Genomic DNA, 17,970 nt, shown 5'->3' on the forward strand with positions numbered 1-17,970 from the left:
GAGCCACTTCTGGCCTGAGGAAATGGGTGGCTTTCCGCAGACGTGCTGGTCCCAGGAGCGCAAGATGCCTGCAGAGCCCTAAGTAAGACACGGAGAACTGGCCTATGGGAGGAACTTGGGGAGTGAGGGTTAGATCGGGGAGTCATTTACCCAGAAGTGATAGCTGGAGCCATGGCAGAGGAAAAGAGTACAGGGAGAAGAAATGTGAAGATATAAATTCAAGTAATGTGGGCAATTGGTAGACAGGAAAAGGGAAGGAGGGAGGGAGGGAGGGGAAATCAGGGAAGCAGACAGGAAACTAGAGAAGTATAATGTTATAGAAGAAAGAGAAAAAAGAGGTTTAAAGAAAGAATTGTCCTAATACCTTTAAAGCATAAACTAACTATATCTGTCTTTGTTTTTCATGTGCCTATTCTTTTCAGGAGACAGCTTAGCTCTACCGCTGAATGATGCCCAGCACAGGCCAGGAATCCCTCCCTTTCCACGGGAGACATAGCCACGGCCACCAGACACATTCAGTGGCCTCCGCAGATGTAACAGGGGAAGAGCTAGTCAGGGACCTACGTCTGGCCCAAGTTCTGCCCGTCAGATAGACTTCATAAGCTCTCTGGGTCTCTGTAGATTCATCTGTAAAACGACGGGTCAGGATGAATTACACAAAGATATATATTCAAGGGTGTTCATTGTCATACTGCTTTATCACAGTGAAAATCTGGAAACAACCCAAATGTCCAACAATAAGGGATTGGTTAAAGAAATTATAGTGTGTTCATTTAGTAGGTCACTTTATAGCCATTAAAAATGATGATGTAGAAGTAATTTATTGGTACATAAAGACACGTACAATATGTTAAATTTCAAAAGCAAGCTACAAGACCACCATCTCATTTTTAAAAACATATATATGCATAGAAAAAAGTGCAGATGATGTAAATGTTTATCTCTGAAGTGGAGGGTACAATGGGTGGTTTTCATTATATTTCATTTTGCTTATCTGTATCTTCTAGGTTTTTTAGAATAAATATTTATTATAGGTAAGAGTTTTAAAAAACATATCTTAAAAGTAAAAAGGTCTCTGTATGGCTAAAACCCTACCCATTCCCCTCAGACTGTCAATTCTGGGTTTTCTGTTGGAATGCTTGTCATGCATACATAACAAAAAACAACAGAAGTGTTATTCATTACATCGTACATATTTTCATTTACAGAAATCACGTGGCCCCTCCATGGACTACGGTGCCCTGTGGTCCATAGCCAGAAAACCTGAACTCCAGAGCCTTCCTCAACCACAACAGAGCTTCAGCTTCTTCATTCCTAAAACTGGATGAGACTCTCCCCCCAACCCAGCAAACTTGGTCTCAGGTTGGTTGAATGAAATAAAGAATGTTCCAAACCAAACCTGGAAAGGGACACCCAAATATAAAGCTATTACTACATTCTGTACATCCTACCAGAGTCCTACTACGAGCCAGTCTTTGTGGTAGGTCTGCAGATGCAAGGAGCAACCTCATCTCTACCTCCGTTGTCCATCATGGAGCCAATTCCCAAACACCAGCACCCAGTGCTGGAACGTAATAGACCTCATTCTAAGTGGAGCCCTTAAAGGTGTAAGAACCCAAACCAGGTGCTTGCCCTATCTAAACCACCATTGCTGTACGTGCCAAAGTGGGTGATAACACCCATTTCAGAAACCTGTCATCAAGATTGAGTCGTACATCCCAGCCAGCCCAGCAATCCTGTCGCGCCTCGGGCCAAGACCTCACCAAAATGCCGTCTCAGATGGAACACGCCACGGAAACGATGACGTTCACATTTCACAGATGTGCTGGGGATAAAGGCTACTTAACAAAGGAGGGCCTGAGAGTGCTCATGGAAAAGGAGTTCCCTGGATTTGTGGAAAATCAAAAAGACCCTCTGGCCGTAGACAAAATAATGAGAGACCTGGACCAATGCCAAGATGGCCGAGTGGGTTTCCAGAGCTTCTTTTCGCTAATCGCTGGGCTCACCATCGCGTGCAACGACTATTTTGTAGTGCACATGAAGCAGAAGGGAAAGAAGTGGGCAGCTGAGCAGCTACTTCCTCCCCAAGAAAGAGGTCTCCCAAGGGGTCGCTTAAGGAATCTCTGCCCCACAGCTTCCCCCTGTATGAGGACTTCATGAGCAGACTGGGACCCTTAGAAAATGTACAAATAAAATCCCACCCCCATTTGACAAGAGAAAGAAAAGCCAATTAAAGCCAGATAAGCTTTCGATTTTTATATTGCTTGCATCCTCTTGCTCTCAATAAACAAATTTGTTTTTTAGTTCAAAAAAAAAAAAGATTAAGTCATTATACCAAAGTGTCTGGCCTAGGACCTGGCACATAGTAGGACCTCAATAGCCATTGCCATTTTCATTATGAATCCCATTGTTCGCTGATTTAATTACCACTATACCTTCAGCAAATTTTTCTTCATATCCTTTGATAGCAAATTTTCTTCCACCTGGCACACTTCAGTTTCAATCAATGCCCCACCTTTCACTATCTAGGAAATGGTTTTGCTAATTCATTGTGGGAGTTCTAGTATTCTGAGAGCAACTCGTGTTGCTGTTGTTTAGTTTTCATTCTTTGAGACTCCTACCAGATGCTTCCTTGGTTTCTTTTCTTCTTGGGGGCGATAGTGGGTGTCTAGTTTTCAAATATCTGGCTTCTGTTCAAAAAAGAAAAACAAAAAAAAATATTCTTTGGACAGTGAGTTACTTCCCTCAGTAGTTAAAAACAGAAAGAAAACAGCTAAAAGAGGAGCTTGGAGCACACAGGGATGCTATGAGACTTACCGTCACCCAGCAGTTTGGTGTCGCTAAGAAGAGAACGCTTCCCACAGCGCCCCCAGCATGCACGCGCCAGAAGCAAAAACAGCCTTCTCACCCAGGGGCCACAGGCCAGGACCAGATCTGTTGTCCAGCTGCAACACACCATCCAGCTCAGAAACTATGGAAGTGTGACATTTCCCTTCCCTTCCTACTCCCCAAATAACACCAATCCCTAGCAAATCGTTGACCATGCGCGTGGGCACACTTTACAACACAATACAAGAAACATCACATCCTAATCAAATAATCCTCTCCCCTTTCGGCAACATCCTAGATACACAAAATACGCAGGCGAACCCAAAACCCCTACAATCCAGAGAAGCCAGAGATACAAAGGCTATCTCTCTCCCAATTCCAGCCTTGGAAAAGTTCCTTAATGCCACAGCCAAACTGTGTAACTGTGACCACACTTCCTTATGGCTGCAGCGCCACCTGGTGGCCAGGTGAGCTAGGCGTGCACTCCTCAGTCTTGGAAAAGCAACGTGTATCTGCTGACTCTTCGATCCTTTCCAAAGAGAAACGGAAGTGGCTGTTGCACTTGACCGCTAGCATTAGGAATCACCAGGGTTCTATCATATTCAGATTATTTCCTGATTATAATCACATCCAAATCACCGAGAAGAAACAAGAGAACAGAAAAATTCCTGTCAGCATTAGATTTTCATGTCCAAATGCATCCTCATACAAACTCACAAACGTGCACAAATACTTAGTCTAAATCCAGGCAAATGTGTGGCCTTCAAGGTCTTTGAGGCCTGCAATTATATACATAAGATCATTTTAAAATGAAAAGGAAGATGAAAAATTGGCTCTAAAGATCTGTAATGAGATCCCTCTTCTCTCCTTTGCACAAATGGCTCTGTCGACTGCTGACAACTCCGATGGCATCAGAAACTCACAACTGAATTACGACTTCATCCTGCACAGAACGACCGAGAGCACGCCTGTACATTGCAAGGATTGCAGTTTAAATAATGTAATTTGTTTGGGACGTAACCTGGGGGTATACAACCTGATTCCGTTCACTCTTAAACCCAAATTATTCTGCTTAATAGCCTGGTGGAGCTCTGAACAAAATGTGTGCAGCACTGCTAAAAACTCCATATGAAAATAGTTTGTGATGGAATATGCTTTTTTTAATTAAAAGTTTAAATGTACATTAACATTTTTAGATGAAAAACTGACAATCCGAGAACAGTTCTAAATTCTCCTTTGATTATTTTTCCAGAGCACGGTACAGCTACATAAATAGGCTAACAGGCAAGTTCTGTGGAAGATTGTTTTCTGTCCTATCACACATGCCCTTCTTTATAACCCTCCAGCGGTTTTCTGATGCAGAACTGGATTGTGTCCAAACTCCCGACTGGGACCCCAAGTCACAGGAACTTGCCTCAATTTCTGACCCCTACCTCCTGGTCGGCTCCTTCAGTCACTGTTCCCTGCTGAGACCAACCACAGATGCAATTTTAAGTAGGCTGAATTGCTGCTTTCCTGCCTCCCTTTTCCAAAGTACCACCCCACCCCCTGCTACCCCTGCGTCCTTGCACACTGAACCCCTGCTCTCGGACCAGGCTAGGAATAACAGATTTAGCAAAAAAGAAAAGGAGGGGGTGGGAAGACACCCAGTTACATTTGAATTTCAGATGAAGAACAAATAAATTTGTGGCACAAGTATGTCTCAAATATTGCATGGGACATTTTCATGCTAAAAAATTATTTGGACTTCTGGTCAAGATGGCGACATAGGTAAGCGCAGTACCTGCTCCCTCACACAACCAGATCATTATTAAAACTAAAACAGAGAAGAACCCTCACTCAGAACTGCCTGAAATCTGGCTGAATGGATGTCCTGCACCCAGGAAATCAAAGAAGCCACGTGGAGACTGGTGGGAGGGGCGGATACAAGGAACAGTCTGGTCCCACACCCACGTCTGTCTCATAAAAACTGGGAGGGATAGCTCGGCTGCAGAGGTGGGTTGGGGAGATGGGTGTAAAAGGCGAAGGGATTCAGAAGTGCAAATTGGTAGTTACAGGATAGCCACAGGGATGCAAAGTACAGCACAGGGAACAGAGTCAAAAACATTCTAATAACTATGTGTGGTGTGGGATGGGTACAAGGGTTGGGATGATCACTCACTAAGTTACATAATGTCTCATCACTGGGGTGTACACCTGAAACTAATAGAATAGTGTGCATCCACTGTACTTGAAAAACAGAAACGACTTAAAATGAAAAAAAGTATTTGTTGTTTGCCTGAAGTTCAAGTGTAATGAGCGCTCTGTATTTTGTCCAACACCACCAGCCGAGGGCCCTCTTGGGGTGTCACATAATGAGCTGGCCTTCTATGCATCAGTCCCCGCACCCCACAGTTCCTCAGCCACTGCCTCTATAATGAAGGAGAAGGAGTCCGCCTGTCTATGTTCCTTCAAGACATCTAAGTGAACACTCATCAAATCTGAGAGGCAAAGATTGGTAACAGCCTCAGTCAATGGTTCCCAACACAGGGAGTCCCCACGATGAGCAGCACATGATTACATGGTTTTGTTTACGTTGTTTTTATTTTCTAGTGATCCCTTATTCATAACACATAATGCTGTTTTTCCATTTATGGTAATGTTGTAGAATTTCTTTTAAAATAAATTTGTCTGTTTAAAAAATAAATCAATGAAAGAGAGAAAATTAAGTAAACCATAATGCAGATGCTACTCAGAGTAAGCGATATCATGACAGTGCTCCCAACAGACTGAGGATCAGAAGACAGTGACCTAAAGCAGGAGTCAGCAAATTTCGGCCCCAGGTGAAATCTGGCCTGACTGCCTGTTTTTATAAATAAAGTTTTATTGGGACATGGCCACACCATTTGTTGATGTATTGCCTATGGCTGCTTTCGTGAAACAACAGCAGGGTTAGTAGTGGCAAAAAAGACCATATAGCTCACAGAGCCTGCAGTATTTACTCCTTCACCATCTACAAAAAAAAAACAAAACACAGGAACCAAAAAAAAAAAGTTGCTGGCCTCTGACCTAAAGTGTCACTCATCCAACAGAGTCAAAAGGCGAGAGAGGACTTTGAACGTCCCCGTGACGGAGATATTTTTGGAGAAAGTGAATATATGGCACAACACAGCTTAAAGCTGACAAGTGCTCCATTCCCCATTTCGGCTTCTTTTCATTAACCTCTCTCCCGTGCCTGGATCTGCTGAGGCTTTCTGTTCCTCATTCTCGTGCTTAAGAGTCAGAGCAAGCTCTGCTTCTTCCAGTAAGCCTTCCCTTATTAACTCGGACTCACCCATACCCCGAACTAGGTGATGGGGAGTGAAACGCGCCAACATGCCCTTTATCCTGGGGTTGTTGTTTTTTTTCTTGCACCCTTAAAAGTGCAAAAAAAAAAAAAGCAATGTGTTCTTGTAGAGAAATATGGCCATATAAGGCAAACCCTTTTTAATAACTCAACAACTCGATATTTTAGTACGGAATAAATAGGTAACACAGTAACGTCCATAATCATGCACAAATTACTTCTGAAACAATGGGTAGGCTCTGGAAATAAAGCTTTAATCAGCTGCAAACGTCTGAGTAAGCACAATTGCACCCCGCTAGTTAAGCATCCTTAAGCATGATGCATTCTAATCCAACAGGTCAGCAGTATTGAAGCATCTCAAGCCAATTCTCTAAGATGAAAAGACATAGACTCCTCCGGTTTAAGGTAAAATTAAAATACAGCCCCTATTGTGCTGTTACAGATATTGAACATTCCTAAAATGTCTCTCAGCCTTGGAAAATACCATGTATCCGTGAATTCTAGCGCAACGCCACCTCCTTGGTGAACCTTTCCATGCTGGCCCCTCCCTCTGGATATCTATACTCTGGTTGGCTTTTGAAAATCCGGTTCTCCCTAACTTCCCTTATTCCTCTATCTGGTGGCAAATTGGCGACCCAGGTACCTCTGAATCAAGGTCTGTGTTTGACTTGCTTTTTCCAGTGCCGAACATGTGATAGGGCCTGCTGTGTGTTGGCCAGAAGAAGTGATAAAACCCCATTGTTCCAAATGAGGTCCAAGGGGAATATGCCCCCAAGTTTCTATTAAACTAGCAGAACAAAATGAAACTAAGTACATAGTTTTCTGTGCCAATCATATAAACCTTCTATTGGTAACCCTGTTTGGTGAACAAGTTCAAGGCAAGATACACAAATCACGTTGGGAGAGGGGTAGTTCAAAGACCTCTAGACTTTCTCTTTCTGTTGATTCTTATCATCTGCCTACTGCTGCTCCTTTTTTTCCTTAGCAAATAAGCCACTATCAGTCATTTTCATGTTAGTATGAATAAGATAATTAGTTACTTCTCCCAGCTTCAGTTCTAGCAAAGGCTATAAAGGCATTATTCCAAATGAAAAAAACTGGCAACATGTGCAACACTCCAAGGAAGAAGCAAACACTACCTGCAAGTCAAGTTTGTCTGGATGGCACATTACCTGGCTCAACCAAAGACATACAAAATGGCAGTGGTGATGGTGGAGATGAAAGTAAATGCAATGATTATTTTTAGCCCCTTTCCAGATCTCAGAGTCACTTTGTGTCTCGAAGAACATAAGAATATATTATTTGAAACTATCTGGTACATGTCTAAAAGTAAAGATCTTGAGAAAGAAATAAAAACTCCAAGGAAAACTTTACTATATTCATGAGAAAGACAAAAATCCTAAAAAAAAATGTTTTGATCTCTACATGATTATTTTTTGCAGCCTTCACACCTCAATAGCCAACTTTTTTTATTTTGGCATCTTGGGGAGAGCCTTACTCACGATGTCAAATAGGAAGGGAAAATAAAAGATAAAAGAGCAATGCTGGGCAAGCTGTGACAGTAACCACCAAGCAATAGGGACATGGAAGAAATGTTACATCCGGAGGGAACCATAGTCCGCGTGTCCCAGCAGCCATTCCCCCTGGAACGCCACCATCCCTGGGGAGACGCGCTAGAGAAAGCATAATTTGAGTATCATCTCTCATCATTCAATATAGTTTTTCAACCCTTTCAAAATTACATTGGAAAATCTATATAATGTGTGCTTAGATTAATGAACTGTTTGAATCTGGATCAATAAGCACTCGAGGCTCCGTGCCGTTGACACCTGCTGGGAACATCCAGAAGAATGCCTCATGGAGGGCAGAGCCAGGCGCCACTTTGTAACTACAGGGGTTCCACTTAATAAACAAGCAATCTAATATATGACCTCTGCAGATTAATTTCCTGAGAGCAAGTAAATAATCTGGATTCAAAATTTCCCTGATTATGCATATAATTACAGTATCACTTACCAATTAACACATTGATTTAAACCTTCTTGGGGTTATGTGTTTAAGAGGAGAAAAGAGATCATTCTGTCATCATCCGAACGCTCAGAAACGCTCTCGTTATGCAAAGAATCGCAGGGGGCATCACTTTCCACCCACCTGATTTCTTTTATCAAAGGGAAAGCGACGATGGGAAGGCTATAAAGGATGCTTTAAAATATCCTCGACCATAATTATTGTCTCAATAACTGGACCACAATGATACCCATTAGCAAAGGTTTGTATGTGACATAATAACAAAGTCTTGGAGAAACTTCATCATCTCCTGAAATATTTCTGTAGAACCAGAGATTTATAAAACTGCTTCGCTAGCTTGGATTATTATTATTTTTTAATTTACTGCAACAGCAACTAGGGCATAATTTATCCACCATTAGACAGTTACATAAATAGACAAAGATCTATGGCGGAGATTCTTCTCTGCTTTGGACAAGTATAATAATTAATGTTTGTTTGCTGTTTCTTGTTCCTACATAAAATTCCCCATTAAAAATGTTAATCTCTCCCTTCATAAGGCCACACAGCGATGGGGGTGGGGTGGGGAGATACAGATGAAATTGCAACATCGCATGCATGCATATGTAAAAGAAGTTAAAAATAATAAATCAATATGGCAAATAAAATGAAGCCCCGCTGTCCAACAGTCAAAGCCGTCAGAATGAGGTTTCATTATTAAGACCTTTATGCCCTACTGTTCGGCTGAATAAAATCTTTCATATCGTTTGCGCGCTTCCAGAGACAGAATCCACAGCCGGGATCAAACTGTCGCGGCGCCACATTCCCGATTCCTTCCCCCGGTATTACTTTCTGCATAATTATTTGAACCTCCACAGAAAATGAAAGTTGACTGAAGCCGACCACAAAATAACAAGCTTTTACACGCAGAAACCCACTCTGGTATTTTCTCTAACAGTAAATATTTCGAAAGGGACCGCTGATGCCGTGGCAAAATAAAGATCTCACTAGTTCGCACTCCAGCACTCCTGTTTGTTTCCTCAGTCAGATCAGTAACACAAACAATCATAAATAGGATTTAAAATTACAGCTCTGGGGAAACACACCCAGTTAACTTTGGACGCCATGCTTACGCCTTCTGGTGGACAGGTGAAGGCCCTAATGCTTTCTGATTCCACAACATATAAGGTTGACGTGATGATGATTCCTGAGACATAATGACTGATGAGTCAGGAGGGTAAGAAAATAAACAAATCCAACCTCTTCTCCAGCCTTACTCCCTAATTTAAAGAGGGGGGAGAGCATGGCTCTGTAGGGTGGGAAGTCCCAAGTGCCATTTCCAAGTGAAAGGAACGTTTCAAATCAACTTCAATCCCCTTGACAGCACGTGAACCGGAAAACGGCAGCTACACGCCAGCCTCACCCCCAAACAAAACCCAGTGAAATGACTGAGAATTTCAGCCACTGTAATCCAACGCTGTAAAGCCCTGGGGGTGTCAGCCCCTACTCAATAAAAAGCAAAACTGAAAATAGTACGAAAATGGCTCCTAGTCGCCATAATGTATACTTCTGTGGTCATTACCGGTCAGATAATAACCGGCAGTGACCTTAAAACCATACATTATGGTTTAAGTATGGTTTAGTGCTCATTGCAGATGGGGAGCTTGGAAATAAGCAATACAATCTCGCCATAAATGCTCAGACTGTTCCAAGGCTGGCTCGCGAGCATGGATCTTCCCCTCTCCAGCATTATCACACCAGGAATCTTCTAATGAGCTGAAAAACATGTGCCATAGGGCAATCGTGCTACACTGCAAAGATAAATACCCGAAGGCAGGTTTCTATAATGTTTTCATAATATAAAGACTCGGGAAGAACACTTTGACCCTTTTAAGCCTCAGCCTTCGGGAAAGCTGCAAGGATCTCAGTGAATGCATTCATCCCCTCTGCGAAATGGGATGATAACAATATTCCCATTTTGCCGTCCAAACAGTGAGGTGCAGGTGAGTCACGTGACCTGTTGGCGGGGAGACGTGGTAATAACGCTGAGAATTAACTGCTTCGTTCAGCCGGGCTGGGCTCTCGCTCGAGTGAAGGTCCAGCTTTCACAATTTGTAAACATCTTCATCAGAGATCTAGTTGCACGTCTTTCCTGCCTCTTGAAAGCTAGGGGATCTTGCACATTTTTAAAATTTTTCTTCAAATGTACAGGGAACGTTGCACCTGTTTTCTTCTTTGTACATTTTCTGCTCAATAAAATTTTTTTACATGAAATCGTCTCTGCCAATGCGTCTCTGGCCAAGCTGGAAGACTCCGCACAGTCCGAGAGCAAGCTAGGCCTACAGCCTGCTCGCAAGCTCCGTTCCAAGGCTGGAGTTCCGGCACCTTATCAAGCATTACCAGCTCTCTGAAGAAGCCCACTGGTTATTTCTTGGCAGAGCCACAGTGGATAACGCACAGAAAATTGGGCACTTCTTAGAAAACAGATGAAATGAAACCAGTCATAGCAAAAAAAAATTTTTTTTCAAAACACAAAAGCAGGAAAACACTGACGCCAGCTCCTCCGTCTTCTTCCCCCCAGTGAACCAGTTCATCTGAGCACGCACCTGCCCGGGTTCCTTCTCGCCGCAGCTAAACTCAGGGTCTTGCCCCTCGGCCACAAGTTTGCAGCCTAAAGCTGTGAAAAATCTCCCTCAATAAATGTAGGGCCTTTTTTGCTCCTAGTTTTCTTACTACCAGCTTTCTTGTTCTGTCCTTGCCTGTGTGGAAGATGATTTTACTTAACTGATTTTTGGTAGGGTCTTTCCTAAAGAAGCTAAAAGTCACCCTGGCTGGTGTAGTCAGTGGATTGAGCATGGGCTGTGAACCAAAGTGTCGCAGGTTCGATTCCCAGTCAGGGCACATGCCTGGGTTGCAGGCCATGACCCCCAGCAACCGCACATTGATGTTTCTCTCTCTCTCTCTATCTCCCTCCCTTCCCTCTCTAGAAATAAATAAATAAAATATTTTTTTAAAAAAAGAAGCTAAAAGTCAACTTTTTTTCAAAGCTTTATTCACTTCGTTTTCCAGGTACAGATCTCAGAGTCTACAAGGCTAGAGGTGATCCACCCAACACCATCAGCGCTGCCTCACAGCAAAACAGGCCGTAGACAGACGGGCAAATACCTGCCTCGGGCAGTGGTTCTCAATGGGGGTGATGTCGGCCCTCAGAGGACCATTGGTCAATGTCCAGTGACATTTTGAGTTGTCCTCTGGGGCAGTGGAGGTGGGGTTAGTGGCATTTAGTGGATAAAGGCCAAGCCACACTCGGGGAAAATACCCCCACAATAAAGAGCGGTGGGACTGCAGGCACCAGTAGTGCGGAGGCTGAGAAGCTGGCCAGGCTCCTCGCCGTCCAGGACAGGCTGGTGCAGGCATGCCCGCGCCTCCCCGCTGTCCAGCTGGGGCTGGTGGAGAACTAGGAAGGCAGTCTACGACACGAGTCGGGAGGCAGCCCCGTCTCTTTCTTCCTACTTTATGTTCCATTTTCTTCCATGTCCTCTTCCCGTCTCTCCTTCTGTTCGGCATGTCCCATTCCCTCTCTCTTGTTCTATTCTCTGTTCTTTCTCTTTGCCCCCAAAATGCTTCATTTGGAGAGTATTCCCATTTCCAAAGTAGTTGAAGCTGTGACAAAACACACACGGAATTTCACGGCAAATTCTCACCTATTTCACCTGGAACAGTGGCGTTGTACACCCTGTGGTGAGTGTCTGGTCTCCAGGGCACTGGGCCAAGGTGGTAAATATAAGAAAGTAAACAAAGACCTCAGAAGTGAGTGCATACACACCCTTTTTTCAGTGCCCTGAAGCGGATGTGCATCTGCCTGTACGCACACCTGTTCTCCACAACCCTGAGCTCTTCTGTGCACAGGCCCCAGGCTGGGGTCAAAGATGCAAACATGACGCGTCCTCACAGTCATCCTCTACGTGGTCTAAAGAGGGACACAAGACACAGCAGCAGGTAAACCACATTCCAAAGAGAGCACTGCCGCACGGGATGATCAGAAAGCCCAGGGGTCGCCTCACCGAGGAGGGGAATACACAGCTCTGCCTAGGGCGAGTAGAGATTGAAGCTGAGCTGGGAAAACCAAGGAGAGGTTTGCTTCCGGAGAGAAGGGCAGCACAGAATGCAGCACGGGCAAAGGCATGACCCGGACAAAGAACCAGACAGGCTCAGAGACAGGGAGATCTTTTCCTAGATGTGACATGAGGACTGTTTTCCTGTCCTGGGCTCTACCTAAGAACCTGTTACGGAAGACTGAGGCAAGACTGAGCAGGGACTGATACGCCAAGGAATTTAGATTATATCTTAGGAGCCAGCACTTTTTTTTTTCAAGTTTTCTCGTGCTGCCCAGATGAGACATACGTTTTACATCACAACTTAGTGTGCACACATACGTATTTAGAACTGAAAGAAATGTTTACAAAACAATACTCGCACTTGCTGAATGAAATGCATTCTGAGGTTTTCCATTTCGTGTTTTTGAATATTTGACGCCAACCCCGTAAAGCGGTTTCATGAGCCACACATCAGCTGTCCCCCACAGCTGTTAAGCCCTGCTCCAGGCCTCAGGGAGGCAGGAGAGGTTTGTAATTGGGAATTGACGCAATCGGGAAAATTTGGGGTGATCACTTTGGCAGCCAAGTGAGAGGAGGATCGGAGGTGGGAACCCTGGAGTGAGGGGAGCCTGCTAGAAGCAATAGTCCGTCAGAGACATGATATGAACCTGAACGAAGGCAATGACTCCAGACATGGAAAGCAGGCCCCAGTTCTGGAGCCTTCAAGTCACAGCATCAACTGCCTTGCGTGACTTACTGCAGCAGAGAGGAAGGTGAAGTTTTCCAGATACAGCGACTGACGGCCTGATGCCAACACTCACTGGGACAGAGAACACAGAGGGCGGAGCAGGTGTGGTGAGAGGAGGGTGCCAGTCTGGACTTGGTAAATGCGATGCGAGTACAGGACATCCCCAGTGAAATGTCCAGGAAATGGCTGGATGGATGCTTCCAAGTCTCAGAACATATGTCTGATATGGAAACGTGGATGCAGATGTAATTAGTGTAAATATGATCGTTAAAGCCTTGGGGGTGGATGTGATCTCCTAGAGGAAAAACAGAGGGAGAACAGACACGTCACCCTGGGAAGACCACATGGGAAAGCCAGAAAGAAGAACCAGAGAGACTGTCAAAGGCATCGTAAGAGAGAGCCGTGGCTGGCAACTGGAGGCTGGACCTCGTGGTGGCCTCGTCCTTATCCGGCATGACACTTCATACTCACCTCCACATTTACTTACTGCCTGCCTACGCTGCTAGAAATGACACGTTTCTGTATCTGCAGAACCTAGAATAGTGTCCCCAGCACAGAGTAGGACTCCATAAGTACACACTGAGTGAGTGACTGAATAAAGAAAGGAATGAAAGCCAAGGAAAGAAAGTATTTTACAATATGGGAGCTGTCAAAACAGGCAATTGCTTAAAAGAATCAAGAAGGAAGAAGACTGAAATAGGTCATTAGTTTTGAAAATTAGGTCATTGGTAACATTAGCAAGAGTCATTTCAATAAAGTATTCAGAAAAAAAAGCTAAATTGTTATGGTTTCAAAGAAAATGGGGTGAGGACACTAGTTGCAGGGGAACCGAAGGAAATGGCAGGAGAATGCTAGTTTGGGAGAGAAGAGATGGAAGCAATCTGAGATCGAGTGTACATTCCATGACTAAGGAATTGAAGACATAAAAGGGCAAAAGCAATGCCCTGGCTGGCATAGCTCAGTGGATTGAGCGTGGGCTACGAACCAAAGCATTGCAGGTTCAATTCTCAGTCAGGGCACATGCCTGGGTTGCAGGCCACGGCCCCCAACAACCGCACATTATTGTTTCTCTCTCTCTCTTTCTCCCTCCCTTCCCTCTCTAAAAATAAATAAATAAAATCTTAAAAATAAAAGCAAGGAAAAAAAGAGCAAAAGCAGGGGAATAAGGCTGTGAAAAGGGTGAAAAGAGTTAGTAAGTCTTGAAGTGAAGACAAGTATACAACGAAAAGGTTGTCTTAGTCTTGTTCGGCTGCTATGATAAAATACCATACGCTGGGGTAGCTTATAAACAACAGAAATGTATTTCTCATAGTTCCAAAATCTGAGAAGTAGAAGATCGAGGCAGCAGCAGGTGCAGTATCTGGTGAGGACCCCCTTTCTGGTTCAGAGAGAGCAACTTCTAGCTGCGTCCTCAGTGGAAAGGGCGAGGGATGTCTCTGGTGTCTCCTTTATAAGGGCACTAATCCCATCCGTGAGGGCCCCACCCCCAGGACCTAATTACCTCCCAAAGGCCCTACCTCCTAATACCATCACACTGGGGGGTAAAATCTCAACGTACAAAGTTGGGAGAGAGAATGGCTCAAACAGACCAGAGCAGAGGTGGGCTTCAACAGGCTTTGTGTGTGATAGAAAAAGAGGGACGAAGGTGTGGGTTGCCATGGGTAAATGGGCAGGTATATGCAGAGAAAATGAGGGAATCCCCAAATAGAAAGGCTTTTTTTTTAATTCTGTGAAAGATGAGGCAAGATTACTTGCAGAATACACATTTTGGATGGAAATGGTGGCTAACTAAGGAAGATCAAAGAGATTTCAAGAAGCACCAAAGATCTAACCCAAATCAGAAACCATCGCTTCAAGGGGGTGTCCCTCAGCACGGTCGTGGAACTCCCGTTAGTGATGGCGAGAGCCCAGGGTAGACGCAAGGGGAAAAATGGACTCGCCATGCCTCCACCACACGGTGATGAGAATTATCCCAAAGGAAAGCCTACCCTTCTCCTCCACCAATAAGAGCACTAGGTCCCAATTTGAGCCCCGCTACCCCTTCAATGTTTTGGGGTCCTGAGCATGTCCTCATCCCACCGTGAACTCCTTCTCAATAACTGCGTCACACTAGTCGCACTGGCTTGTGGTGCAGCTCCAAGAGGACAATGTATCAGAATGACTGTCACCAGCTCCTAAGTCCCTCTCAGGTCACTCACCTTGCCTCTCCCCCAAGCCAGTCTCTTGCCCTCTTTTATGACAGTGGTCAGCAAGGACGTGCCGCACACCCGTCAGGCACGGGCCAGGCTCCTTCTCTCTAACTATTCCCCCTTGCTCCCTGGGAGTCACATTTTTACCTCCAGCACAAGAACAATTTACAGAGGAGACCCTTACCTCATTCAGCATCTATTTAAATTACTTCCCCATGAAAAGAGCTTCTGCCAACTCGAATGCCTTAGAGATGGAACCAAGGAGAAAGAAATTTGCTTTTGTTAGCAAACTCCGTAATTACATGGCGATGTGTCCACCTGGGTAATAGCTAATGGGATTTTTTTTTACTTTCCATATAAATATTTCAGTTTTGTGCCGTGCTAGATTGACTTTTTCTCGATATTAATTGCCTCCATAGTCTTAATCTATAGCAACATTGCTAACCCGTGTTCCTGTACGTTTTCCTTTTTTTCCTGGGAAACTGCTATGGGATGACTTAATTTAAATTTTTTAATGCCATGAATAAATATTATCTTCCTTTGCTCTAGGGGGGACGAGCAATTCTCTGGAGGGTGACTGTCAACTCTTTGACAGTTTACTTCATGAAATAGGTCACCAGGTTTCAGTTTGGCCTACAAGTTTCATAAACTAGAAACACTCCCATCTCCTTTACCCTATGCTAATTGCCATTATCTGCAAAAGGAACATACAAAACCTCACCTGAAAGGCTCCTTTCTGGGGCAAGGAGTTTATGAATGAGGTCTCTTGCCTAAAGGATTCTTGGACAGCCTTTTGCATAACGAGTCTCCTCCTCCTGCTGATCCACAGATCCCAGACAATACTGTCACCTGGAAGGCTAAGCTGCAGCCATAAATTATTCGTTTTTGCATCATTAGAGCAGCTTCTCTGGCCACGCAGTCCATCTCTGTCCTGCGCCGATGCAAAAGGTCAGCTTAGGCCCCTCACTTTTTAAATAAGCTCTAACTCCTCACCATTCCTGAGCACATGTTCCGTTCCCTGGATAGCCCGATTTTTACTGCTGAAGCTCAAGAAGCTATTAAAGTCTCCTCAACCTGGCAGAGCCCCAGGACCAGATGGTGTTCTCCTGGTTCTTATAAAGCCTTTATTAACAAAATGACACCAAGCCTCACTGGCCTCTGTAATGACTGCTTTCTCCCACCCACAGAAGACCCTAGATGAGGAGGACAACCTGTTGATTGCTATTCTTGTCATCGCTGTCAAAACATTTTGCAAGCTCCAAGATGTCCTGAATCTTCTCCTGAGTCCCTCCGATCCCTTGCAGGGCACTACTTAGATCTGCCCCCTCTCCCCTTCCCCAAAAGGAAGGGAAGCACTTAAACCTATGAGAGGCATACACAACAGGCCACAGAGGGGGTTTGCGATGACTTCACCACCCTCTTTTGGGATTGTGCACCGTTTGGCGATAATTAAGCTCAGGCAGCCCCCTCAGGAGAGTCAGAGCTGTTGAGTGCTCGGCTGGCACTGTGGGATCTGCAGGGAGGATTCGCTTTCAGTCTGGAGTGGCTTTCCATCATGAGCCTGTGCAGCGTGCCACACGTGACTCCCAGTGTCACGGCTGTCAGGCGGCCTGGGGGAGCCGAGGGAGTCAGTGATGGAATCGAGAATTTCTCACCTCTGGGTCACTAGTTCAAATGCAAAAGGCCACGGAAAGCTGTTATCTTCTGGTGGACTTTGGGAAAGTTCCCAGGCCATATCAGCTGCCGCCAATGGCACTTGCGTGACAAATTCTAACTGCACAGTGTCTCAAGGAAAAGCTTGGAAACTCACGCTCTCTGAGGTCATGCCGTGCTTGGGAAAGCATGAGGCTGAGGGACTGAATTAGTGGCCCTTCTCCACCTGTTCTGTGACCTCTGGAAGGCGGACTTTGCCAACATCAAGCCATTCAGAAATGCAAACTCCCCCTCATGAGTTCTTCAGATTACTTTTAAAATTCAACAGTTTCCCTCACCCTCTCACCTAATCCTCATCCACTTGGGACAGGCCCCTCCCTGGAAATGTGTTAGCAGTGGAAACACTTAGAATCCCCCCAAAACTCAACTACATCCTCAGGAAAGTGGGCAGAGCCCAAAAATGTTAATGCAATGGGGCGTTTTCTCAGCACTTGAGCTTTCCAGCTCAGAACGCTTTCTTACTGAATATTTATTTCCAGAAAAAAAGTTTTATTTCCAAAGAAATATGGCAGGGCAGGTGACACAGAAACGTCCCTTCTTGTTAATTCACTGTCCATCCAAAGGTGGCTCCTTTAGATTTAACTCTTTTTCTGCTTTCTTTACCCTGTTGGCCTCTCCTCCTCCTTAGGAGAAACTTCTCTAGAAATTCAGTCTCGTATCTAGAAGCCAGTTCCTGCCTTTGGAGGCAGAGCCGTTCTTCCTGCAGTGGCATGAGTAAGCCAGTGATGCTTCTAGATCCTACCTTCCCCTATCACCCAAAGCCAGCAGAGCGGCTGATAATGGTAAAAATGGCAGCATCCGTTACATAAATGAACGCTCTGCACTGCAGCCACTTACCCACTTCTACACAGAGATCAGGTCCTTCCCCATCGCTGGCTCTTCGCTCAAGCTGTGTCCCCTTCCCGGAAGCCCTCCTCACTTGCCGTGGCTCGGGAGCTCCTGTGTATTCTTCAGCTCTCGCCTGACTCATCACTTCTCCCCTCATCTCCCTAACAAGGGCGACTATCCCTGGCATAGGACGGGCCCTTACATTTGTGACTTGATTAATGTCACCTCACATCT

The 17,970-nt window shown here is 44.9% G+C and overlaps 2 protein-coding genes across 2 annotated transcripts in view; one reads left to right on the forward strand and one right to left on the reverse strand.

Annotated features, from left to right (window-relative positions):
- PPARGC1A (PPARG coactivator 1 alpha) overlaps positions 1 to 17,970 on the reverse strand; it is a 631,109-nt gene that overhangs the window by 579,660 nt on the left and 33,479 nt on the right. The window lies entirely within an intron of this gene.
- Positions 1,768 to 2,160, forward strand: LOC123815952 (protein S100-A10-like). Its single transcript, XM_045834681.1, has one exon. The coding sequence runs from the start codon at positions 1,768 to 1,770 to the stop codon at positions 2,158 to 2,160; it is 393 nt and encodes a 130-aa protein (XP_045690637.1).

Source organism: Phyllostomus hastatus, unplaced genomic scaffold (genome assembly GCF_019186645.2).
Source record: "Phyllostomus hastatus isolate PE091 unplaced genomic scaffold, TTU_PhHast_1.1 phas_contig_196, whole genome shotgun sequence".
Classification (NCBI taxonomy): domain Eukaryota; kingdom Metazoa; phylum Chordata; class Mammalia; order Chiroptera; family Phyllostomidae; genus Phyllostomus; species Phyllostomus hastatus.